This window comes from Pithys albifrons, chromosome 2 (assembly GCF_047495875.1).
Source record: "Pithys albifrons albifrons isolate INPA30051 chromosome 2, PitAlb_v1, whole genome shotgun sequence".
Classification (NCBI taxonomy): Eukaryota; Metazoa; Chordata; class Aves; order Passeriformes; family Thamnophilidae; genus Pithys; species Pithys albifrons.
Window position 1 is genome coordinate 121,106,526 of NC_092459.1, and position 22,509 is coordinate 121,129,034.

Sequence of the window (22,509 nt, forward strand, 5' to 3'; positions counted from 1 at the left end):
GTGCGGGGGGACTGATTTACATGGACACGCCCCCTCCTGTAGGCCACGCCCCCGGTGTGCCAGCCGCGCGCCAGGGCAGCGCCCGCGTTCCCGGTGCGGGGCTCGGGGCCGGAGCAGCACCGACCGCGGTTCCTCAAGGTCTCCCCGCTTCGGGCACCGCCCGTCGCTGTGCCGGCCCCCCCAGGAAGGCCCCGGTCTGGGGCTGGTGCCAGAGGCCATAGCAGGAGGGGCTCGGGCTCTTCTGCTCCAGCCCAGCGCCAAGAGGTGCAGCCAGAGGCCATCACCGGTGTCCCCCTTTCCACACGTCCCAGACAAGGGGCCCAGGGACACAGAAGACCTTTCCCTGCTGCAGCCGGGAGTGGGGAGGAGAGTGGCGAGGACCAGCATGCTGAAAAGGGAGGTGCAGATCTACCTCGGTGGTGACACAGGTGCCAGGGCTCTGCCACACAACAGACAGCACACACATGGGGTACTGTGAACCTGGTTTATTATTGTCCATGCAGCTGCCTTAATTATTGATCCACATTCTTGACACGCAGGACCACAGGCACCGAGGTGCAGGGGATCATGCCCAAGTCTGTGATGACCAGATCCACCAGGTCTGGGGGTGTCACATCATAGACCAGGTTGAGGAGGCGCAGGGACTTGTTCTCTGCCCAGCTCCCCAACTGCGCCTGGCCCTTCCGGAGCACGATCAGGTCATCGGGGTCATCTGTGGAGAGAGGAGCAACTGGCATGATCGGGGGAGGGACAGCATCTCTCCATCCTGCCCTGGGAGCACACAGTGCTGCTGCCTGCCAGGCCCCGCTGCCTACAAGTGGTGGCCCCTCACCCAGGAAGTGGAATGGCAGGGCAGAGCAGCCTGTTGAGGTCCAGAGCAGGGAGTGGGATCAGGTCCCACGTGGGAGGAAGGGGATGGAAGCCATACCCAGCTCATTGGAGACAAAAGAGTCTGTCTGCACCCGCTCACAGAACTTGTAGGTCTCGCAGCACACCAGGACAGGCACATTGTAGGCCTTGGAGACCAGTGCGATTTGCGATGTCCCCACCCGGGACATGACAGAGCCGTTGGCCAGGAGCGCGTGGGCTCCCAGCAGCACTTTGGACACCTGTCAGGGCAGCACAGGGATCTGTCAGCACCTCTGACCATGCTGCGGCCTCCCCTGCCCGCCTCTGGCACAGCTGCCCACCTCAGGCAGCACGTAGGAGATGGCGTTGATCATCACGTAGGTGCAGTGGATGCCCCTCCGCACGAGGCGCCGCAGCGTGTCCCGGCCCTCCAGGCGCGGCCGACTGTCCACCACGATCACGCGGAACGCGCGGCCCTTCTTGGCGTGGGCATCACACAGTGTGCGGTTCACCAGGGAGGAGCTGATGGGTGTGGTCAGCAGCCGCCCTGTCCCGCCAGGCCAGGCTCTCGCCTTGCCACAACATCCACCCTCACCCTCACCAGTGCTGCCCCTTCCAGCCCCATCCTGCCACGACAGCCTCCCAGGGCCCCTTTCCCTGCCTCTGCACAGGGGAACCACCCCTGGAAAAGGCAACACCTTAGCCCTCCTTGAAGCAGCACTGACCTGTCTGTGACCACCATGAGGGACTCTGCCTCTCCAAACCCTCTCCCAGTTTCCTTCTCACAATGTTCCAGGCCTGCAGTGGCCTCTTGCCCCTGCTCCTTCCTCCATCCAGGACACACATCACACCTGAACTGTTGCCATAGCAGTCTCTGGCTCCTTTCCCCACCTCTATTTCCTGGGACGCAGGTCTCTAAGGAAGAATAAACTTCCCTATTTTTTCTTTCTGACATTTGACTTTGCTGCAGTTTGTTTAAAATCCACAGAACAGCCCTGGCTGCTCTGCAAATGCCCTGGGTGGAGGGAGCGGTGACTGGGGTTCTTGGAACCCAACTCTGGACACACCAGATGGACCATGGCAAAGCTCTTTGTAGGACTAGCACAGCCTCACCTCCCATGCTCCCTCTGGTGCTGTTCCATCCCCTCCTGCCACCCACTGGCCCAGCTGCCTGCACTCTGTGCTCACCATCCATACACCAGGATCACATCATGGTCGTTGATCTTCTCAAAGGCAGACCTTGAGATGGCTTCAGCTGCCAGCACAATTTTCTCCCGCAGGTATTTGTCGATCATGTCCTGCAGCTTCTCCTTTGCCTGGGGAGACACAGATATCACGTACAGAACACCTCACTCTCTGCAGCTCTCTAGCTGGAGGCAGGTGGGGGTCTGTCTCTTCTTCAAAGTAACAAGCTTCCAACATCCCTGAAGCACCATTCCCAGTCTGCATCCCACCCTGCTCCCCACTCAGTCCCTCCACCACAGGCTTAGAGCATGCTGCTCAGCAGGGCCACTTACCTCCTCCTCTCTCAGGGTGTCGGGCAGGCACGAAATCTCTTTCTTGAGGAACTTGATGGCATTGCCCATGCTGGCTGAGAGTGGCCGGCACTGGTTCAGGAAACTGCAGAGGAAACTGGCTTAGCTCCAGAGCAGCTTGGAGGGCCAAGCCAGGGAGGCAGAGGGTGGGCAGGGAAGCAGAACCCAGGGAAAGTCACCTGAAGTTTGGGTAGACACCAACCCAGAGAGGCAACTGGTGGACCACACTCTGTGGAGCTTTGGCACCAGGAGTCCTCACCTGATATGTGGCTTCAGCTTGGCCACCAAGTCCCTGGACAGCTCCTCGTTGGGGGGAGTAGAGTAATCCCGGATCAGCTGGCACAAGAAGGAAGGGAGCATGAGCTCACGGCACCCCAGGGTAAGGCACATGACCACCCTGCCCAAGGGGCTGCAGTTCAAGCACGTGTATGTCGTGCACAGCCTGACACACTGCCACGGTGGGGCAAAGGGTGTTCCAGCAACTCAAATCTGCAGTGGCAGTGCCAGAACGGGACCCCAGCAGGGCCTGTCCCTGGCATGATCCAGAGCAGGAGGCTGTCGATGACTGAGCACAGACACAGCCTCAGCAGTCAGGGAACGGGAACCTGTGCCTGGCACAACAGCCCTGCTGCCAGGTACCTGTTCACATACCTGTTTGAAGACTTCCAGCAGCGCGATGCAACGGGCATTGGAGCCGTTGATGATGCCCTGGGAGTACTGGAGGCCGAGTCGCACCACTGCTGGGTGGATCACTGTGGAGGGAATGCTGCAAGGACCAGTGGGAGGCAGCTGTCTGCACCTCTGCAGCCCAAACCAGCCGATCCATTGCTGGGCCCCAGCCCAACAACCCAAGGGACAACCCAGAAAGGAAGCTGTCAGTGACCTGAGGAGCCAGGCTCACCCCACAGCCCCTTCTCCTGTGGCCCCACAATCACTGCACAGAGAGGATGTTGGGCTGCCCCTGCTGCTGCTCCCCAAAGCAAATGAAAGGCTCCCCCACCACCCCCTCAGGCCTATCCCACATGCAGGACCAGGACACCCCTTCTGACTGCAGCCAGGCCAGTAGGCCAGTAAGAGCAGAGCCTAACATTGCCAGGGGCCTGGGCTGGGGAGGCCTCATACCTCATCTGCTGTGTCAACGGCTTCTTCCTGCTGTACTGGTGCAGGTGGGAGAACAGGTTGACTTTGGTGCCGTAGTCCTGCCTCAGAGGCACCTGCAGACAAGCGTGATGGCTCAGGCAGGGCCACCACAGAGCCCTGCTCACTCCGGGGCCACTAGTTACACCCAGCACTTGTTCAAGGCACACCAGGAACTGCTCTGCCCTCAGAGAGCAGGTCCCAGGCCCACCACGAGCTCCCCCTGGCCCTCGCAGCACGGTTGCCTCAGGCACACAGCCTGACACCCAGCCCTCCTCCTACCTGCTGCCGCTCCCGCTTCTTGGCCAGTTTCCTCTGGGCAGCGGGGTCATCCACCTGCACGTGCTCTGGCAGCCGCTTCACCACTGCCAGGACAGCCAGGGTGAGGCCAAATGGCCCTGGAGCACCCCCAAATTCAGAGCAGGCAGGGCGGGGCAGCACCCAGGACACAGGACCCCCCACAGATGGACTGCACGGGTAGCCCCAGCCTGAACTCAGCCCAGACCTGCCCTCCATGATCACCCACCCTCTACACCCATGGTGACCACGGCCTTACTGGACTGGGGCTCGGTGGGGCTTGGCCGGGGCTTGGCCGCTGTGGCTGTCTGGCTCAGCTCTGCCTTCCTGGCCTGCTTCTGGGCCCGCTCAGCCTCCTGCTTGGCTCGGCGCTCGGCTCGCAGCTCCGCTTTGCTCTTGCCCGCCGCGGGCTGGTCACTGGGGCCATCGGCCGTGGCGGACGCGGGGTGAGAAGCTGCTGCGGGGAGAAAGGGGAGTCTGTGCCCAGCCTCCCCCTCCTGGAGATACAGCCCAGTGCGAGGGGCAGCCCGCGGCAGGGACAGCCCTGTGCCCGAGGCCGCACGTCCTCCAGCCCCGCTCAGCCCATACGACCCCTGTGCAGCCCCGCGTTGCTGCGGGGAGGGGCCCGGGCTCTCAGCCCCGCAGCGCTGCGGGAACGCGGCTGTTCGGGGGCCGGGGCTGGGGGCGGGCGGGCGCCCCGGGGGTCCCGCTGGGGTCCCGCTCCCGGCGCAGGGCGCTGCTGGCCCGGAGAGGTCCCGGCCCGGCCCGCTCACCCCGCGGCTGCTCCGGCTCGGGTGGCGGCTCCAGCTCCGCGGGCTCGCCCGACGGCCCCTTCTCACTCCTCTTTTTCTTCTTCTGCTGCTTCTTCTCCTTTCGCAGCTGCAGCTTCTCCTCCCGGGAGAGCTCCGGGGCCTCCGGGCACGCCCCGACAGGCGGCCCCGGCTCCGCACCGAGCCCGGCTCGGCTCATCTGCGGTCCCGCCGGCGCTGGCGCGGCTCCCTCGGGACCTGCACCTGGAGGGAGGTGAGCGTGAGCTGTGCCGGTGTCCCGGTGTGCCAGCCCCGGTGTGCCAGCCCCGCTGTCCCTGCCCCGGTGTGCCAGCCCCGGTGTGCCAGCCCCGGTGTGCCAGCGTCCCGGTGTGCCAGCCCCGGTGTGCCAGCCCCGCTGTCCCTGCCCCGGTGTGCCAGCGTCCCGGTGTGCCAGCGACCCGGTGTGCCAGCCCCGGTGTGCCAGCCCCGGTGTGCCAGCCCCGGTGTGCCAGCCCCGCTGTCCCTGCCCCGGTGTGCCAGCCCCGGTGTGCCAGCCCCGCTGTCCCTGCCCCGGTGTGCCAGCCCCGGTGTGCCAGCCCCGGTGTGCCAGCCCCGGTGTGCCAGCCCCGCTGTCCCGTTCCACGCTCACCCTCGCGCTCCGCCATTGCGCGCTCCGCCCTCAGCGCCCCCTGCCGGCCGGAGGCTGCTCCGCATGACCCGTGACGTCACAGCCCCGAGAGTGACGCACGCTGACGTCACTCGCGGCCGGTTCGTTCTCGGGGGTCCCTCCCCGTGGCCCCTCCCTCCCCCCGAGCCCCCGCGGCCGGGCCCGGCTCGCTCAGCCCGGGGCGGCGGGGGCGGGCGGGGCGGAGCGGGGCGGCCCCGGGCGGGCGGAGCGGGGCGGCCCCGGGGCGGGCGGAGCGGGGCGGCCCCGGGGCGGGCGGAGCGGCCCCGGGGCGGGCGGAGCGGGACGGCCCCGGGGCGGGCGGTGCCGCCGGCCGCGCCATCGCGGGGAGCGCCGGCCCGAGATGGCGGCGGCGGGAGGCGGGTAGCTGGGAGCGCTCGGCCCGGCCATGCACTTCTCCATCCCCGAGACCGAGACCCGCGCCGGGGACGGCGGCGCCGCCGCCTACGTGGTGAGCGGGGCCGGGGGAGCGGGGCCGGGGAGCAGAGCGGGTGTCGCGGCCCGGGGCGGGGCGGGGCGGGCCCGCAGCCCCGGCGCCGTGGCGGTTCGGGATCAGGATCACGGTCGGGATCGGGGTCGGTGTCGGTGCCGGGCGGGACGGGCAGCCCCTGGCCGCCGTCCCCGGTGGCGTCCCGTGCCAGGGCAGGGCGAGGTTCGGGTGTGGGGGTCCCTGGGGCCGCCCCGGGGGTGCCCGGCCCTTACCCTGCTCGGGGCGCCGCGGGCGGGGGCGGCAGCGCGCACGGGCCCCGTCCGTTCCTGTCCCGACCCCGGCTCATCCTGGCCCGCCCGCCCTCCAGTCTGCCCGTCCAGGCTTCCTGTTTTGCTCCTTGCGCCGGGAGCTGCTCGGGAGCGGGGCCGGGGTACGCTCACCGGGTGCCCGGACACCCCCCGGGGCCGGCAGCGGCGGGCAGAGCCCCGGGGTGGGCGGCAGCTCCGGGCCGGTGCCCTCGGGGTGAAGGTGGACAGCCCTGGGCTCCACGGCCCTGCAGGGACTGTCTTGTGCCGAGATCTCCCGCCGGAGGATTCCCTGTGGGAGCCGGAGGTGGTGAGCAGTGATGGAGAGACCTGGCGATCGCAGGAGCTGCGGTTGCACAGGGGTTGCAGACGCAGCCCCCGAGGCGTTTTGGCCCCATGAACCCTCTGTACTTTGCCCTCGGCCGTCGTGGTGCCTCCTTGGGCGGGCGGAGACCTAAGGGAGAGCCCTTCGGCAGCCTGGGGACTGGGCAGGAGCCGTGACCCCATGGAGAGCCCTGAGGTGGGCAGGTGTGAGTGCTGCCCCTGGGCCACCTGTGTCCCTGCTGGTCACTCTGTGGGAACCCTGAGCCGCCAGGCTGGAGCCTTTGGGTTGGAAGGTGCCAGTGTGAGCTACAGCATGGCTGGGCCGGTGCCTCTGCTGAGCCCGGGCGGCCCCAGCACTCAGGGGCAGGAGGGCACTGGGGTCAACCACAGGTCATCTCCATCTGTCGTCCCAAACATCGCTCTGGGGATGGTAGAAACGGGACAGCGCCATGCCCTGGGAGGACACTGCCCATGGTGCCAGGAGCTGGGCTGTGGAGCTGCTGGGCCCCAAGTGCTTTGCAGGCATAACTGTGCTCTACCTGCAGCGTCAGCAGGAGCTGAGCCAGGGCAGAGGGGGCATGGCCAGAGACCAGCTCCTGAATGCTGGAGGGGAGTCCTTGGCTGCTGGCTTGGAGACGCTCATGTCTGCGAGGTTGCAGCGTGGCTCTGCACTGTAGCTGGGCAGTCACAGGGTTGGGTCTTACGGGTGTGCAGCACACACATCTCTTGGATGTGCTCATTCTTCCTGGACAGTTTTGACCACCTGCCTCTTGTCAGGGTTCTCGGGAGCATTGCCTCTTTCTGGATGCTCCCAGATGTCCTCTGTGCCCTGAGCTGGGCAGACCCTGGGGCTGCTCCATCCACAGGATGCTGCACCCAGCAGGTGCTGGGCTCTGACTGGATCTCCCCCCACAGGCCTACAACATCCATGTGAATGGGGTGCTGCACTGCCGGGTGCGCTACAGCCAGCTCCTTGGGCTGCACGAGCAGGTAGGGAGGGCAGTGGGACCTGGGCTGGGAGCTGCAGTCCCACTTCTGCTCTGTGATGGCCCAGCTGGCTTCTTGTACACTGCTGGCTGCCCCCGTGGATAAGGGATGCTGGTGAGCTCTCTGCTCCCGTTGCTGGATGCCTGGGAATCGGCTGTGGTGGGGGCTCGGGGCAGCCGCCATGTCCCAGGAGGTTCCTGCAGCACTCTGCTCTTTTCCCAGTTGAGGAAGGAGTATGGTGCCAATGTGGTCCCAGCCTTTCCCCCAAAGAAGATCTTCACACTCACCCCAGCAGAGGTAGAGCAGCGACGGGAGCAGCTGGAGAAGTACATGCAGGCTGGTAAGCTGGGCCTGCCCTGGCCCAGTCATGCAGGGCATGGGGCACTGCCCGTGGCTTCCTCCTGAGAACTGCTCTATTCACCAGGGCCCATGTTGGCACTCCCCATGTCACGCTGGCATTAGCTGGGCTTGTTCTCTGGATGCCATCGCTGTCCCAGCCCCTGCCCTGTGCCAGCAGAGGGGCAACTTACACGGGGTCCTTGGCTGCCCCAGCACAGTCTGGGGGCAAACCAAGGAGTGCAGAGGGGCTGGGCACTGGCGAGGGTCCCTGTCTCTTCTCATGACACTGCTGACTCCTCGTTCTGCTTCCCACAGTGCGGCAGGACCCGATGCTGGGAGGCAGCGAGACCTTCAACAGCTTCCTGCGCAAGGCCCAGCAGGTGAGGGTGGGGGCAAGGGCCCTCAGGCTGTGCCAAGGGGCCAGGATGCCAGTCCTGCTTCTCTCTCCAGGAGACGCAGCAGATCCCTACAGAGGAGGTGGTGCTGGAAGTGCTGCTCTCCAACGGGCAGAAGGTCAAGGTCACCATCCTCACTTCGGACCAGACGGAGGACGTCCTTGAGGTGCCACATCTCTCATGCTGGGTGTGACCAGCCCCTCCTGTTGCATTCTATGGTTTCCCATGTGTGAAGTTCCCACAGTCTGACAGCACCCCCGGCCCTTCCTGCCATGTCCCCACCTCAGGGCAGGGTTGACTTGGTGGGACTGAAGGGCTCATTGGTGCCTCTGGGGCCAGACTGATGTTGGGGGGGCCCCCAGTTGTTTCCTGATGGCACTGACACCCCAGGCTTGGCCTCAGGGCAAGAGAGGTGCTGGCTTCCTGCTGTTGAGAGGCCCCAGAAAGTACATGGGCTGGATCCTGCCGCAGGGTCAGGATGTGAAAGCACCACCCCTCTCAGGAAGTGGTGACCTCCTGCTCTCACTCCTAGGCTGTGGCCTCGAAGCTGGATTTGCCAGATGACCTGGTTGGCTACTTCAGCCTCTTTCTAGTGAGACAGGCCAAGGATGGAGCTTTCTCTTGTGAGTAGAGCCCACTGCAGTGGGACATCTGACCCGTGCCCTGCCCCAGGCTAGAGCTGTGTGCTTGGATCCTGCTCTGGGTGGGAGGCCCAGTGGGTTCCCCCAGGGTGCCCTGGCTGGAGGTTCCAGGGGACGCTGCTGCCCCTGAGTCACTGCTGAGCTGGTGTTTCCCCACAGTTGTGCGGAAGCTGCAGGAGTTTGAGCTGCCCTATGTGTCAGTCACCAGCCTGCACAACCCTGAGTTCCGGATTATCCTGCGCAAGAGGTGAGTGGGGGGCAGTGGGGTGCTGTCTGAGGCTCCCTGCTCAGCAGAGAGACCCTCCTCTCCTGCCACTGCTGCCCACAGGTGCTTTGGCCTCCAGGAACACATTTGGGCATCCCTGGCCATGACACCAGGGCACGGGCTGCCCTGTTCGGCTCAGCCCATTTTTGCTTTCCCATGGCAGCCCATGGGGACAGTGACTGACAGTTACAGGAGAGCTGGCCAGAAAGCTGGCTTGGTGCCTCCTTCCATAGGAGCGTGGTTTTCTCCCCATCGCTGCTGGGAGCTGGGGAATAGATTGACTTATGTGGTTCCCTTCCAGCTACTGGGACTCGGCCTATGATGATGATGTGATGGAGCATCGTGTGGGGTTGAACTTGCTGTATGCACAGGTGAGGTCCAGTGCGGCCCAGCCAGGTGAGGAGGGGCACTGCACCCCTCAGCTGTGGCTGTGCGTGGACTGGGGTGGCTCTGAGCCCAGCCTGCTTAGCAGCCTCTCTCTGCTGCTTGGTAGACTGTATCGGACATTGAGCATGGATGGATCGTTGTCAACAAGGAGCAACACCGGCAGCTGAAGTCCCTGCAGGAAAAAGTCTCCAAGAAGGAGGTAGGCGAGGGTGTGATGCTGTGACTGAGGCAGTCCTGGTTCTGCACCAGCCCCGTTCCTGTGTGACATGTGCTGCTGGGCTGCTCACCTGTTCCTGGCCTGGACGGATGGCCCGCAGCGCTGATTGTTCCGGCTCTCCCTGCAGTTCATCCGCCTGGCACAGACCCTCAAATACTATGGCTATCTCAAGTTTGACCCCTGTGTCACCGACTTCCCAGAGAAGGGCTGCCATGTTGTCGTCAGTGCCGGCAACAACGAGCTCAACTTCCAGGTGCGGCTGCCAAACGAGCAGATCAAGGAGGGCAGCTTCAAGGTCACGCGCATGCGGTGCTGGCGCGTCACATCCTCGGTGAGTGATGCCTGGGGAGCAGGGAGGGCTCCAGGGGACCTGGAGGGACCTGGCTGTGCCACCTCTCCCCAGGAAAGGTGCTGGCTGATGCCAGCTTCCAGCCCAGAAGGCCTGGGAAGTCGTACCTTGGGGTTGAGGGAATCATTGGTGTGAGGACATTCAAGGGGCCGTAGGGGAGCTGACTAGCAGAAAACTGATGGGCACTGGTCAGGTGCCCTCGGCTGCACTGGGGCCTGAGGAGCTGCCACTTACCCTCTGGAGGCTCCCAGTCTCAGCTGTGCCCTTGCAGGTGCCGATGAGCAACGGCCCCTCGGGGAGCAGCCCAGGGAAGTCCGAGGTGAAGCTGGAGTTGGCTTTTGAGTACCTGATGAGCAAGGACCGGTTACAGTGGGTCACCATCACCAGCCCACAGGTAGGGCATGCTGGTCTGGCAGTGGCTGTGTGGAAAAGAGTTGGCCTGGGCCTGGTGTGGGAACTGTGTGGGGTGTGTGGAGCCCTGTGACACCTCTCCCTTGCAGGCCATAATGCTGAGCATCTGCCTGCAGTCCATGGTGGACGAGCTAATGGTGAAAAAGTCTGGAGGCAGCATCCGTAAGGTGAGGGTTGGGCTTAAGGGTATCTTCAGGATAGGATCCCTGGCCTGTCCCTGTGACTTCCTGAGGTCTGGGCTGGACTCTGAGGATGGGGCCAGCAGACAGATCCCCAGGGCCAGTTTTAAGCCCTGGAGCTGCCGCCGGTACCCCGGTGGCTGATCCAAGCTCCTCCCTGCAGATGTTTCGGCGGAGGGTGAACGGGGCCCTGCGGCGCTCAGACAGTCAGCAAGCTGTGAAGTCGCCCCCTCTGCTGGTGAGCAGGGCCCTGTGGGCCTGAGTGAGCGCGTGTGTGTGACCATGGGTTCTGCGGTGTGGTGGGCAAGAGTCCACTTTCCTCAGAGAAGCCCACGTCCCCTCAGCAGGGCTAGGGCAAGCCCAGGGGACAACAGGGCTGTAGCGCCACGCTCCCCGAGGACTTGGGAAGGGAAGGAGGTCCTGGACCCATGTCAGTGAGCCCGACTCCCTGGGGGAGGGAAGGATGGAGGGTGGCCTGGCCTCCTCCCAGGAGGGTGGGTGGTGGGATGGGTGGTTCTTGTGTTCTATGCCCCTGCGCCCCTGACTGTCCTGTCCCCACAGGACTCGCCCGATGCCTCCCGGGAGCCCATGGCCAAACTCTCGGTGAGTTGTGTGTGAGTGCACTGGTGCCCTTGGGCTGAGCAAAGAGGAGAGTTGGGGGGGTTCTCCCTAACATCTCCCTCTCCACAGAGCAAGCTTACCTCCGTCAGCCTGCGTGGGATCAGCCACTCCAGCTCTGCTAATGATGTGGGTGCCAACGACTTCCATGGCAATTACGCCTTTGAGGGCATTGGCGATGAGGATCTGTAGTACCGCCCTTCCCAGGACAGCCCCGGCCCGAGAAAGGGCCTTTGCTGAGGAATGTATGACCTGCAGCCAGGTTGCAATCAACGTGCCTCTCACCTGCTACATCCACCTTCCCCTGCTCCCTGGGGCTGGGAGCTCACCCCCAGCCCGCCGTTGCCTTCGGGGTGGGGGCAGCTGAACTCCTCCCGCTGCTGGCTCCAGCTGGGAGAGGGCTTGTTCTGACCTGAGCAGCGCACCTGGGCTGAGCCCTGGAGCAGCGGATGGGGCCTGGCTCACCACAGGGCAGGGCAGAGCTGCCCCTTCCCTGGCTGGGAGGGCCTGGCCCAGCACAGGGGCAGCTGTTCCACGTGGCCCCGGGCAGGCTCCATAATGCCAAATTAGCGTTTAGGTTTGTGCTCCGAGGCACAGTGCCGTAAGCTGTCTCGGGGGGCTCTGTGCTGAGCCCCCTCTAACCCGCTCATAGACGCCAGTGTAATCTAGGCTTGTAACCACGTATTTGCTGCTGCTCAGCCCGACAGAGCATTAACGGACAGTAACTGATGTTTACACACTGCAATGATGATTAAAATGGATCTTGATTGGTACTGGGCTGCTTGTTGGGGGGTGGCCACTGTCCCTACCCTCCCTGCACCAGCCGTGTGCTGTCCTTCCCTGTGGCAGAACAAGGCCCCCAGGGAGAAGAGCAGATAACAAAAGTGACTGTTTAATGCTTTTATACACAATATAAATTACACCGACCAGCATGGCAACAGCCATGGAACCAGTCCTGTCCTCCTCTCCCCACTTTCCCCAAACCCCAGCAGAGGAAGGCTCCGGCAGGCAGGAACAGGCGGGCTGGGGCTGAGGGCACGGTGGTGCCATCGCAGGGGCAGGCACCTGAGCCACCGGTCGTGGCTTCACCCTGCCCAGGCAGGACAAGGCTGCTGGAGGCCCCAGCGTAAGGCAGCCCTGAGCCCCTGTGGAGTCACCTGCCCATCCTCCCTCCCCCAGGGAGGGCAGGGGCTGAGGCACCCTGGGCCTGCCACTGGACTAAGTCCTGTCTCAGGGCAGGGCTGTGCCCACAGCTGGAGGTGCCAGGAGGGCTTTGGCATTGCGCGGGTTCACCCAGCTCTCGGCAGTGTGGCCGTGGATCTTCTGGTGGCGCTTGTAGTTGTCCCAGTGGCCAGTGGTGTAGGTGCAGTCCTGGCACTGGAAGGGCTTCTCACCCGTGTGCCGCAGCATGTGCCGCTTCAGGTTCATGCTCTGGTTGCAGCTGTAGCTGCAGAGGCTGCACTGGAAGGGCTTGTCGCCTGAGTGGATGCGCCCATGACGCTTGAGATTGGCCAGGTTGCCACAGGCGTAGTCGCAGAGCTTGCACTTGTAGGGCTTCTCACCTGTGTGCACGCGCTGGTGTCGCTTCAGGTTGTCCAGGTGGGCGGAGGCATAGGGGCAGAGCGGGCAGGCAAAGGGCTTCTCCCCGCTGTGCGTCTTCATGTGCCGCGCCAAGTGGTTGGGGTAGTGGGTGACAAAGGAGCAGAGGCTGCAGGCAAAGCCCTTGTCCCCGGTGCCCTTGCGGGGGCTGGCGCCCGGCTCGGTGCCCAGCACTGCCAGGCTGCAGCGCCCACAGACCTGCTCAGCCAGGCCCTCATCCTGTGCGAACCCGTCGTCCAGCACCAGCCCGCACATGCGGCACGTGAAGGGGAAGAGCAGCTCGGGCAGCGCGGCCGCCTCCTCGCCCCGCAGCCGCGCACAGCCGGGCAGGAAGGGGCCGCTGCCACTGCCCACGTGCAGGCTCAGCTCCGGCAGCAGCGGCTCTGTGGGACAGACAGACAGGCTGTGAGCAGGGTGGCGCAGTGCTGGGGGGGGCTGGCTCCGCCAAGAGCCCCGGTGAGCCTGGCAGTGTGTGGCACCAGGTCGGTGGCAGGGCCTGTGCCCTGCTCTAGCCTCAGGGCCCTCACAGCTGCTCTCCCCATGTCCCCACACCCCTCCACCTTTACCTGGGTCCTTCTCCCGCTGGTGCGGTCCCTCGCCCTCGGGCAGGCGGTGGCTGAGCATGTGCCGCTTCAGGTTGCGGCTCTGGTTGCAGCGGTAGTCGCAGGCAGCGCACTGGAAGGGCTTGTCCTGGCTGTGGACCCGCTCGTGGCGCTTGAGGTTGCCCAGGCTGCTGCAGGCGAAGCTGCAGCACGTGCAGTGGTACGGCTTCTCCCCGGTGTGTGTGCGCAGGTGCCGCGTCAGGTTGACCAGCTGGGCAGAGGCGTAGGCACACTGCGGGCAGGCGAAGGGTTTCTCCCCGTTGTGTGTCTTCATGTGGCGCTTGAGGTGGCTCGAGTAGTGGGAGGCGAAGGGGCAGAGCTGGCAGGAGTAGACGATGCGCTGGCTGCGGCTGCCCTCGGCGCCGGCGCACTGCAGGCAGCTCTGGCCCAGGCTGGCAGCCAGCTGCAGCCCACACTGGCGGCACGGCAGGGCGGCAGGGCCAGGCTCGCCCCCCTCCTCGGGGTCGCTCTCCACACTCAGCTGCTGGTACCCAGAGGAGCAGTCGTCGTCACTCAGGGCGTATGCTGGGATGGTGATCTTCCCCACCAGCGTGTCTGCTGAGAACACCGTGGGGATAGGGCGGTGTCAGCCTGGCTGGCCCAGCCACAGCCTCTCCACCAGTGCCCCCTTGGGATCCCACCACACTGTGCACTGCAGTGAGACACCCTCTGGCCACAGCCTGCCCTGACACCTTGGTGAGGGCTTGTCCTGGGCACCTTGGGAAACCCTGGCCCTTCTGCGTGGTTGGGCAAGACCTGGCATCAGACAGGGCAAGGGGACAGGAGTGGATCAGGCACCCCAAGGGCACTACGGGGCCTGGTGGGTGGGAAGATGGTGGGGGTAGCCCAGCCCAGGCAGGGGAGCTGGGTGCCCATAAAGCTGCTCTGTGCCCCCCTTGCTGTGCCTCTGCCACTGTCCCAGGCCTGGGGTTGGCAACTGGTCATGCTCCCACGGCCATCACCACAGGGCTCCAACACCAGCTCCCTCCATCCTGCAAGCAGCACCTTCCCCAGCCCATAGCAAGCTCTCAGAGGGCACTTCCTAGCTGGGTACAGATTCACCCTCCTGCAGTCCTTGTGCCCCAAATGTATCCCCAGTGACATGCAGCCCAAGTCTCAACCATGACCAGCTGCGAGCCGTGTCCTGTTGGCTCTGTCCCGTGCCTGAACTGTAGCCCTGGGGCCTGTCAGACCCAGCAGCTACCTGTGCCCTGGAAAGCAGCCTGGGCCATCCACTTGCTGCTGCCCACCCAGCTGGGTTGAGCTCCCAGAGCCTCAGGCAGCCACAAGGGTGAAGCTGCCCCATGCTGTGGAATGGGGTGGCCCCTCCAGCCTCTGGGACCCTTCCACAAGCACTGCCTGAAGACCACAGAACAGAGCATCCTGCCAAAGCCTGCCTACTGCCAGGGAACCCTCCACCCTGCCTCAAGCCCTTTGTTGAGGGTCCCCCGTGTCCCCTCAGCTCAGTCCCACAGCAAGGGATCCCCTGCCCCCTCAGCCCAGTAGTGCCACAGAATCCCTGGAGCACCACGGGGAACAGCCGTGTCAGTGCTGCCCAGGTGGGGCAGCTCGTCCTTCCTGTGGGCCCCGAGGTCCTGGTGCTGCTCCCCGGCTGGGGCCGAGCAGGATGACCGGTATTCTGGTGGCGCTGGGCCCCGGCAGGGCCCGGCTCCCAGAGCAGCTGAGCGGCTGCACAGCCCTTGGAGCAGCCCCGTCCGCCGGGCCGCTGAGCTGGGGCCCAGCACGGCCACCGAGCACCTGCACCAGGGCCCAGCCCGAGGCCGAGCAGGCCGTGCCCCGTTCTCTCGCCGTTCTGTCACCGCCGGGGTGATGCTCCCGCTGTTCCCGTAAGGCGACACCGCGGAGCTGAGCAGTGCTCGCTCCTCCGGCTGACCGAGCCCGGGGCACCGGCTGGGCCGGGCCGGGCCGGGGGTCCTGGGGCTGGGAGCGCCCCCCAGCACACTGAGGGGGGCAGTGGGACGGGACCCGCGGCCGGGCCCGGCTCCCGAGGGGGCAGCAGAGCCGAGCCCGGGGCTGGGCGGTGCGGCCGTGGCCTCAAACCGCCCGTGGGGACGGGCGGCGACACGCCGTGCCCGGGACCCTTTAGGGCAGGGAGGGCTCGGGGTCGGTGCCGGGAGGGCAGAGACCACCCGGGGGCCCCGCCGGGGGCCAGGCCTCGCCCCGCCGCAGGGGAAGCGCGGCCGGAGCCCGCGCAGAGCGGCCCTCCCAGAGCAGGCGCTGCCGGATGCGCTGAACGCGGGGCCGGTGCAGCCGGACCGGGCCGGGCCGCGTCCCCACCGACGGCGCTGCCGAAGCGGCCGCGTCCCCGCGGGGGCCGCACGCACCTGGCGGTCCCTTCTCGGAGGCCGGGCCACGGCCCAGCAGCAGGTCCCCGGACAGCACCAGCGCCGCTCCCGCCGTTTCCTCGGTGCCGTCCTCGGCGTCCGCTGCAGCGCCCCGAGCGCCGCGGGTCCCCGCCGGGCCGCCGCCGCCCCCCGGGCCCGCCGCGCACTCACCCTTCACCGGCTGCGGGTGGCTCTGCTTCCGCCGGGGCATCGTGGCGGGCCCCGGCGCCGGCCCGGCCCCGCCGCCCGCCCGCCCGCGGCCCGCCAGCCGCCCCCGCCAGCCCGGGGCGGCCGCCGCCGCCCCGCCTCGACCGGACACTTCCGCTTCCGCTTCCCCCGGCCGCGTAGGGGCGGAGCCGGAAGCGGCGGCGCGACCCGGAAGCGGGGCAGGCGCGTGCGCGGGGCCGCCACCGCCTCCCGTGCCCGCCCGGTCCGGGGGCCGCGGCATGAGCGGCACCGGCACCGGCACCGGGCCGGGCCGAGGGAGCGACGGGCGGGGCCCGGCGGGGCGGGGATCGGGGCGGGGCGGGGCGAGGCGAGACAGCGGCGGCTCCGCCTCTTCCGGGCGGCGGGCGGCGGTGGGACCGGTGGCACCGGGAGCCGACACTGTCGGTCTCTGCTCCCCTCGGGGGGCGGCTGTAGTTTCTGCCCTGCTGGCCGCCGAGCACAGAGTCGAGTGAGTGCCGTGCCAGTGTTCCCGCGCGGTCAGACCGGGGACACCCGGGGCTCTGTCCCGTGCTCGGAGCGGCCCCGGGGGCGGCCGGGGCGGAGGCGCAGCCCAGCCGTGCCCCGGGGCTGTCCCCGCTCCGCGCCCGCAGCGCCGGCTCTGGCGGTGTGAGGCCTCACTGGGGCCCTTTGCAGGTCCGGGGCGCTGGGTGTGCGGGGCCGGGCGGTGCCGTGCTGTACCGGCAGCGATGATTCCCCGCTGACAGGTACAGCCCCGCCATCTCCCCCTCTCCGACCGCCACTGAAATCTCAGCCCGATTTCCCCGAGCTCTGCGCTCGCCCCCTCCCCGGGCAGTGCTATGTGCCCTGCGGGGCAGTGGCGGCCCCGTGCTCGGCCCAGCAGAGCTGAGCAGTGTGAGCGGACTCCTTGGCCGCTGGTTCCTCCCTCCTCCCGTGCCGGCGCTGCCGCCTCTGGCCGAGCTGACGCGGGAGCGCTGGGGATGTAGTGGGGGGCAGTGGGAGGTGGTGGGGGGCAGTGGGAGGCAGTGGGTTGTAGTGGGGGGCAGTGGGAGGCAGTGGGAGGTGGTGGGGGGCAGTGGGAGGCAGTGGAAGGCAGTGGGAGGCTGTGGGATGCCGTGGGGGGCAGTAGGATGCCATGGGGGGCAGTGGGAGGCAGTGGGGGGCAGTGGGAGGCTGTGGGGGGCAGTGGGATGCCATGGGGGGCAGTGGGAGGCAGTGGGGGGCAGTGGGAGGCTGTGGGGGGCAGTGGGATGCCATGGGGGGCAGTGGGAGGCAGTGGGGGGCAGTGGGAGGCTGTGGGGGGCAGTGGGATGCCATGGGGGGCAGTGGGATGCCGTGGGGGGCAGTGGGAGGCTGTGGGGGGCAGTGGGATGCCATGGGGGGCAGTGGGAGGCTGTGGGATGCCGTGGGGGGCAGTGGGATGCCATGGGGAGCAGTGGGGGGGCAGTGGGAGGCAGTGTGGGGCAGTGGGAGGCTGTGGGATGCCATGGGGGGCAGTGGGAGGCAATGGGGGGCAGTGGGGGGCAGTGGGATGCCATGGGGGGCGGTGGGATGGCATGGGGGGCAGTGGGGGGCAGTGGGATGCCATGGGGGGCAGTGGGGGGCAGTGGGATGCCATGGGGGGCGGTGGGATGGCATGGGGGGCAGTGGGGGGCAGTGGGATGCCATGGGGGGCAGTGGGGGGCAGTGGGATGCCATGGGGGGCGGTGGGATGCCATGGGGGGCAGTGGGAGGCTGTGGGATGCCGTGGGGGGCAGTGGGGGGGCAGTGGGGGGGCAGTGGGAGGCAGTGTGGGGCAGTGGGAGGCTGTGGGATGCCATGGGGGGCAGTGGGAGGCAGTGGGGGGCAGTGGGATGCCATGGGGGGCACTGGGATGCCATGGGGGGCAGTGGGATGCCATGGGGGGCAGTGGGGGGCACTGGGATGCCATGGGGGGCAGTGGGGGGGCAGTGGGATGCCATGGGGGGCAGTGGGGGGCAGTGGGATGCCATGGGGGGCAGTGGGATGCCATGGGGGGCAGTGGGGGGCAGAGATGCCGCTGGGTTGGGGAGGGCACAGGGCAAACCTTGGGGTGTAGAGAAGGAAGGAGCCAAAGGGAGGGATGGTCTCTGCTGTCGGAGAGGTTGTGTGGGCAGGGCTCACGAGCTCTAAGTAAGGGAAAACATCCTCCCTGCTGGAATCACCTGGCTCCTGGTCACTAAACTGAGTCTTATGTCCCTTGACACTTGAGCTCCAGGGGAAAGTCGGTGTTCCAGCCGTGCCTCAGCTGGGGAGGGGACTCCAGAGCTGCAGGGAGGGAGGGGTTGTGAGCGTCACTGCCTCCTGCACGAGCTGGTTTCAGTGTCGCTGCTGCCTTCCCCACCCCACGGGTTTGGGACTTTGATGCTGAACTGAAGGAGCCAGGACAAGGCAGGACAGGCCCGGGGCCTGCCAGCAGGGCACTGTTGGGGCCCTGTGGGTGCCAAGGGCCTGTTCCCAGGGCTGGGTCTCGCTCTCAGGAGTGGTTCCTCTGCAGGCTGAGCAGCACCGACTGCAGCTGGGAATGGTTCTGCAGTTATCCGTGGGGAGGCCCAGGTAGGAGCTGGGCCATGGGGGCTGCGCTGGGTCTGGCACCTTCCCACTGCCCTCCGTAGTCCGACAGCAGCCAGGGCCACCCTGCCAGGCTGCCATGGAGCCGCCCCCACGTGTGCCTGGGCCCCGCTGGCTCCTGGGCTGCTTTGGGCAGAAGCCACAGGCTGAGCTGGGGGAGACGCTGCCGGATCTGGAGCCAGAGGAGCCCGAGGAGACACGTGTGGTGCTGCCCCTGGGCGATGGCGAGGTGCTGGAGGAGTGTCCCCTGTGCCTGCTGCCCCAGCCCCCCGAGGCCTTCCCCACCCTGGCCTCCTGTGCCCACCGCTCGTGCCGGGCCTGCCTGGAGCGGTACCTGCGCCTGGCTGTGAGCGAGAGCCGCGTGCCGCTGTCGTGCCCGCACTGCCCCGCGGTGCTGCCGCCCGCCGAGGTGCACCGGCTGCTGCCTGAGCGTGCCCTCCGCGACAAGTACGAGGAGTTCCTGCTGCGGCGGCTCCTGGTGGCCGACCCTGGCACACGCTGGTGCCCTGCGCCCGACTGCAGGTACTGCCGACACAGTGGGGGCCGGGCATGGGGCAGGGGGTGTGGGCCCCCCTTCCTGGGGGGCAGTGCATGCCCGGGGCGTGTGAGCCCTTCCCTGACTCAGTCCCCCGTCACCTCGGCCCATGTGGGGCCTGGGAGCCCTTCCCAGACTCAGTCCCCCGTCACCTCGGCCCGTGTGGGGCCTGGGAGCCCTTCCCAGACTCAGTCCCCCGTCACCTCGGCTCGTGTGGGGATGGGCCTGTGCAGGGTTGTGTCCGGTCCCTGTCCAGCCCCAAAGCCTGTGCAGCTGCCAGGGCTGGTGCTCTTTCTGTGCCAGCCAGTCCATGAGCTCCAGGGCTGTGGGTGCTGGACAGGGCATGCTGCACCCACAGTCTGTGCTGGTGATGGTGTGTCCTGGCTCTCCTGTGCAGGGGCTGCGGCTCCAGCTCAGCATGAGGTTGGGTCCTGCCAGTGCCTGGCCTGGCTGTGCTGGCTCTGACTGCCTTCTCCCCACAGCTATGCTGTCCTCGCCCCTGGCTGTGCCGAGTGTCCCCGCCTCACCTGTGGCCGTGAGGGCTGTGGCACCGAGTTCTGCTACCACTGCCGGCAGCCCTGGCACCCTGATGGCCCCTGTGTGCCAGTGCTACCAGCCCCTGGCCTGGCCACCCCTACAGCACAGCCAGCCAGACCTGAGGACTCAGCCCACGGTGAGGCTCTGGCTCAGGGTGGGAACAACAGATTTGACACAGTTTGGTGCCTCTGTGCCTCCTGCCCGTGGGGCTGCTGGAGCCAGGACTCCTGGCTGCCTCAGGCTTGTAACCCCTGTGCCAGTCAGGCTGGAGCATGGCACTTTGGCACTCATGGAACTTGGGGAGCCTGGGACAGGATGTGGGCCTGGATGCACAGTGTCCCATCCTGCTCCCCCATCCTGTCTCATCCGCCCCAGCTGAGGCCGAGGACATCAAGGTCTGTCCCCGCTGCAGCGCCTTCATCATGAAGATCAACGATGGGAGCTGCAACCGCATGAACTGCACAGTCTGTGGGTGCCTCTTCTGCTGGCTCTGCTTGCGGGAGATCTCCGATGTGCACTTCCTGAGGTCAGCACAGGGCCACGGCCCCTGGGGGCTGCCCCAGGCTGGGACTGGGGGCCCTGGCAGGACCTGGTGGTCTGGGATGGGGACAGCAAGGCCCTGCCCCAGGCTTGGGGCTGGCCAGGGGGAGCAGGGGGGTCTGTGCCACTTGGTCTGGCAGGGCTGGGGCCGGCTGTTGGCATTCCCAGGAGACAGCTGGAGCTCAGGGTTGGGGGAACCTGGCTGTCCACTCCCTGGTGGTCCCATAGATGTCCCCTGACACAAGGCTGGTCTGGTCTCTGCCTTGGCCCAGCCCTGCTCTGTCCTCACAGCCCCTCTGGCTGTACTTTCTGGGGGAAGAGGCCGTGGTCACGGACCCGGAGGATCCTGTGGCAGCTGGGCATGGTGCTGGGTGCACCTATGGTCATCTCCCTCATCGCAGGCGTTGCTGTCCCTGTCATTACCATTGGGATCCCCATCTACATGGGTAGGAAGGTACTGGCAGGTCCTGGGGTCCCTGTCATCCTGTCCCCTGCTGAGCCTAGCAGCCTATGGCCCCTGGCTGGGACAGACCTGCAGTGCACCCCACTGCCCAGAGCACATCCCTGTGCCACCCCTGGCCTCCCAGAGCACATCCCCGTGCCACCTTTGACTGCTCAGAGCATGTCCCAGTGCCACCCCTGACTGCCCTCAGCATGTCCCTGTGCCACCCCTGACTGCCCTCAGCATGTCCCTGTGCCACCCCTGACCGCCCCAAGCACATCCCTGTGCCACCCCTGACTGCCCTCAGCATGTCCCTGTGCCACCCCAGACCACCCAGAGCACGTCCCTGTGCCACCCCTGACTGCCCAGAGCACATCCCTGTGCCACCCCTGACTGCCCTGAGCACATCCCTGTGCCACCCCTGACTGCCCCAAGCACATCCCTGTGCCACCCCTGATTGCCCTCAGCACGTCCCTGTGCCTCCCCTGACTGGCCACACTCCCAGTGTGGGTGTGCTTAGCCTGGAGAATGTGGTTTGGAGTGGGTGAAATGGGGAAGAGGTCTGAGGGGCTAGGGAGCATTTCTGGGGACACCAGAACTGTGGTGGTGGTGCTGTCATGCCTACCTTTCCATGAGGAGGGGGAGGGCTTTCTGGAGCTCTGCCAGGCTGGGAAGATGCCACAAGGTCTTTGTAGACCCCTTCACCTGTCTGTCTTCTCCTGGAGGTGCTGGGCCAGAGCCGGCGGAGCAGCCTGTCGGGGTGCCAGCAGTGCCTCTCTGTCTCCAGCAGCGTCCTACTCTCTCTCTTTGTGTCCCCCATCATAACAGCTGTCACTGTGGGTGAGCGCAGGCTGGGGCCCAGGGCACTGCCCCGTGCTGGGCAGTGGAGCTGGAGCTGTGGAGTGGCTTTAGGGAATGTCTGGGACTGTGAGCACTGGGGCTGGGCAGTGACCACCTGTCCACCCACAGGTGTTGGCGTGCCCCTGATGCTCACCTATGTGTATGGGACTGTGGTGCTGTCGCTGTGCCGGAACCGCTGGGGCTGTGGCCGCACACCAGGAGATGTTGGTGTGGTGGAGCTGGAGAACCTGGCCAAGCGTGAGTCCCCTGCAGCCACCCAGCCCTGGCCCATGCCCTCCTCCATGTTCTGCCAGGAGGAGTCCTTGGGAACAGGATGCCCAGTGCCATCTCCCTCCCCAGTGAACGAGCTGTGGGCGGTGCTGCCCAGCCCCACCTCCAGGCCAGGTGAGGACGGAGCCCCAGACCCCACTGGCTCCCTGCCCAGCAGCAGCCGCAGCCGGCGCCCCGGGCCGGCGTGGGACAGCCAGTCGGCCAGCACGGTGGCACTGGCAGGGAGCATGGTGAGCGAGGGCCAGGACACCTCCGACAGGTGAGCAGGGTGGCTGCCCTGGGCGACCGACACTTCCCTCATGAACAGCTGCTCTGTCCTGCAGGGACACCTGTCGAGCTGGCCTCAGGCTGGTGTCTGTGTGCAGGGAAGGTGTCACCATCGAGGTGGAGGTGTCAGTCGAAGCAGTGCCATGTCCTGCCCAGCAGCAGAGCCTGAGCAGTGCCCTATCGGGGCAGAGTCTCTCTGGGGACTCCCTGGGAGCCACCAGTGACAGGTGCAGCTCTGGGGGTATCCCCGTGGAGTGAGGGGGACTGAGGGGAGGAGCCTGGCTCCACACACGGGCCCTGTGCCCTCCTATGGCAGAGCCAGTTCCCCTGTACAGGCACTCGGAGCCCCAGGAGCCGAGTCCTGGCTGAGTCCTGACCACACCCTGCACTGCTGCACCAGCCCCGTCCGCCTCCTCCCCAGAAGCACCGCTGGGAAATAAAGCTGCTTTCCAAGGGTCCATCTGTCTCCTGTGGCACAGCAGGGTTACACCACGGACTGTGGGTGGGGACTCTGGGCCATGTGGGCTGTGCAGTCTCAGACAGTGTGGTCTTGCCTGTGGTCACTGACTCCTCTGCAGCATCCTGGGGAGAAAAACCAGCTTCTGGACATTTTACTGCTCAAAGTTGGGCAGTCACA

At 66.4% G+C, this 22,509-nt stretch overlaps 4 protein-coding genes across 12 annotated transcripts; 2 read left to right on the forward strand and 2 right to left on the reverse strand.

Annotated features, from left to right (window-relative positions):
- Window positions 1-470: 470 nt before the first annotated feature.
- On the reverse strand, window positions 471-5,437 carry EIF2B4 (eukaryotic translation initiation factor 2B subunit delta). Of its 2 annotated transcripts, none has more exons than XM_071547700.1 (12): window positions 5,217-5,437; window positions 4,592-4,831; window positions 4,078-4,272; window positions 3,804-3,886; window positions 3,507-3,598; window positions 3,036-3,150; window positions 2,644-2,720; window positions 2,367-2,469; window positions 2,038-2,165; window positions 1,191-1,371; window positions 929-1,109; window positions 471-712 (listed from the first exon to the last, which is right to left on the reverse strand). In XM_071547700.1, the coding sequence occupies exons 1-12, from the start codon at window positions 5,230-5,232 to the stop codon at window positions 513-515; spliced, it is 1,611 nt and encodes a 536-aa protein (XP_071403801.1). In that variant the 5' UTR covers window positions 5,233-5,437; the 3' UTR covers window positions 471-512. The 2 variants fall into 2 exon arrangements, with proteins under 2 accessions (XP_071403801.1, XP_071403800.1); XM_071547699.1 differs by having other exon boundaries at window positions 4,078-4,275.
- Window positions 5,438-5,498: 61 nt separating this feature from the next.
- On the forward strand, window positions 5,499-11,872 carry SNX17 (sorting nexin 17). Of its 2 annotated transcripts, none has more exons than XM_071547704.1 (15): window positions 5,499-5,703; window positions 7,227-7,301; window positions 7,521-7,638; window positions 7,953-8,017; window positions 8,088-8,198; window positions 8,565-8,655; window positions 8,833-8,920; window positions 9,240-9,309; window positions 9,432-9,524; window positions 9,670-9,873; window positions 10,163-10,285; window positions 10,392-10,469; window positions 10,645-10,719; window positions 11,043-11,084; window positions 11,172-11,872. In XM_071547704.1, the coding sequence occupies exons 1-15, from the start codon at window positions 5,641-5,643 to the stop codon at window positions 11,289-11,291; spliced, it is 1,416 nt and encodes a 471-aa protein (XP_071403805.1). In that variant the 5' UTR covers window positions 5,499-5,640; the 3' UTR covers window positions 11,292-11,872. The 2 variants fall into 2 exon arrangements, with proteins under 2 accessions (XP_071403805.1, XP_071403806.1); XM_071547705.1 differs by lacking the exon at window positions 5,499-5,703 and adding an exon at window positions 6,448-6,507.
- Window positions 11,864-16,132, reverse strand: ZNF513 (zinc finger protein 513). 5 transcript variants are annotated; one of them, XM_071547696.1, is made up of 4 exons: window positions 15,646-16,132; window positions 13,265-13,858; window positions 12,897-13,081; window positions 11,864-12,755 (listed from the first exon to the last, which is right to left on the reverse strand). In XM_071547696.1, the coding sequence occupies exons 1-4, from the start codon at window positions 16,091-16,093 to the stop codon at window positions 12,330-12,332; spliced, it is 1,653 nt and encodes a 550-aa protein (XP_071403797.1). In that variant the 5' UTR covers window positions 16,094-16,132; the 3' UTR covers window positions 11,864-12,329. The 5 variants fall into 5 exon arrangements, with proteins under 5 accessions (XP_071403797.1, XP_071403799.1, XP_071403798.1 ...); XM_071547698.1 differs by having other exon boundaries at window positions 11,866-13,081; window positions 13,265-13,855; window positions 15,817-16,132; XM_071547697.1 differs by having other exon boundaries at window positions 11,866-13,081; window positions 15,817-16,132.
- LOC139668192 (E3 ubiquitin-protein ligase RNF19B-like) lies at window positions 16,003-22,330 on the forward strand. Of its 3 annotated transcripts, none has more exons than XM_071547702.1 (10): window positions 16,003-16,321; window positions 16,507-16,577; window positions 18,062-18,942; window positions 19,438-19,628; window positions 19,868-20,018; window positions 20,324-20,486; window positions 21,200-21,314; window positions 21,444-21,572; window positions 21,675-21,864; window positions 21,953-22,330. In XM_071547702.1, exons 3-10 carry the CDS (start codon window positions 18,500-18,502, stop codon window positions 22,128-22,130), a joined length of 1,560 nt encoding a protein of 519 aa, XP_071403803.1. In that variant the 5' UTR covers window positions 16,003-16,321; window positions 16,507-16,577; window positions 18,062-18,499; the 3' UTR covers window positions 22,131-22,330. The 3 variants fall into 3 exon arrangements, with proteins under 3 accessions (XP_071403803.1, XP_071403802.1, XP_071403804.1); XM_071547701.1 differs by having other exon boundaries at window positions 18,347-18,942; XM_071547703.1 differs by having other exon boundaries at window positions 16,005-16,321; window positions 18,347-18,942; window positions 21,971-22,330.
- The last annotated feature ends 179 nt before the right edge of the window (window positions 22,331-22,509 follow it).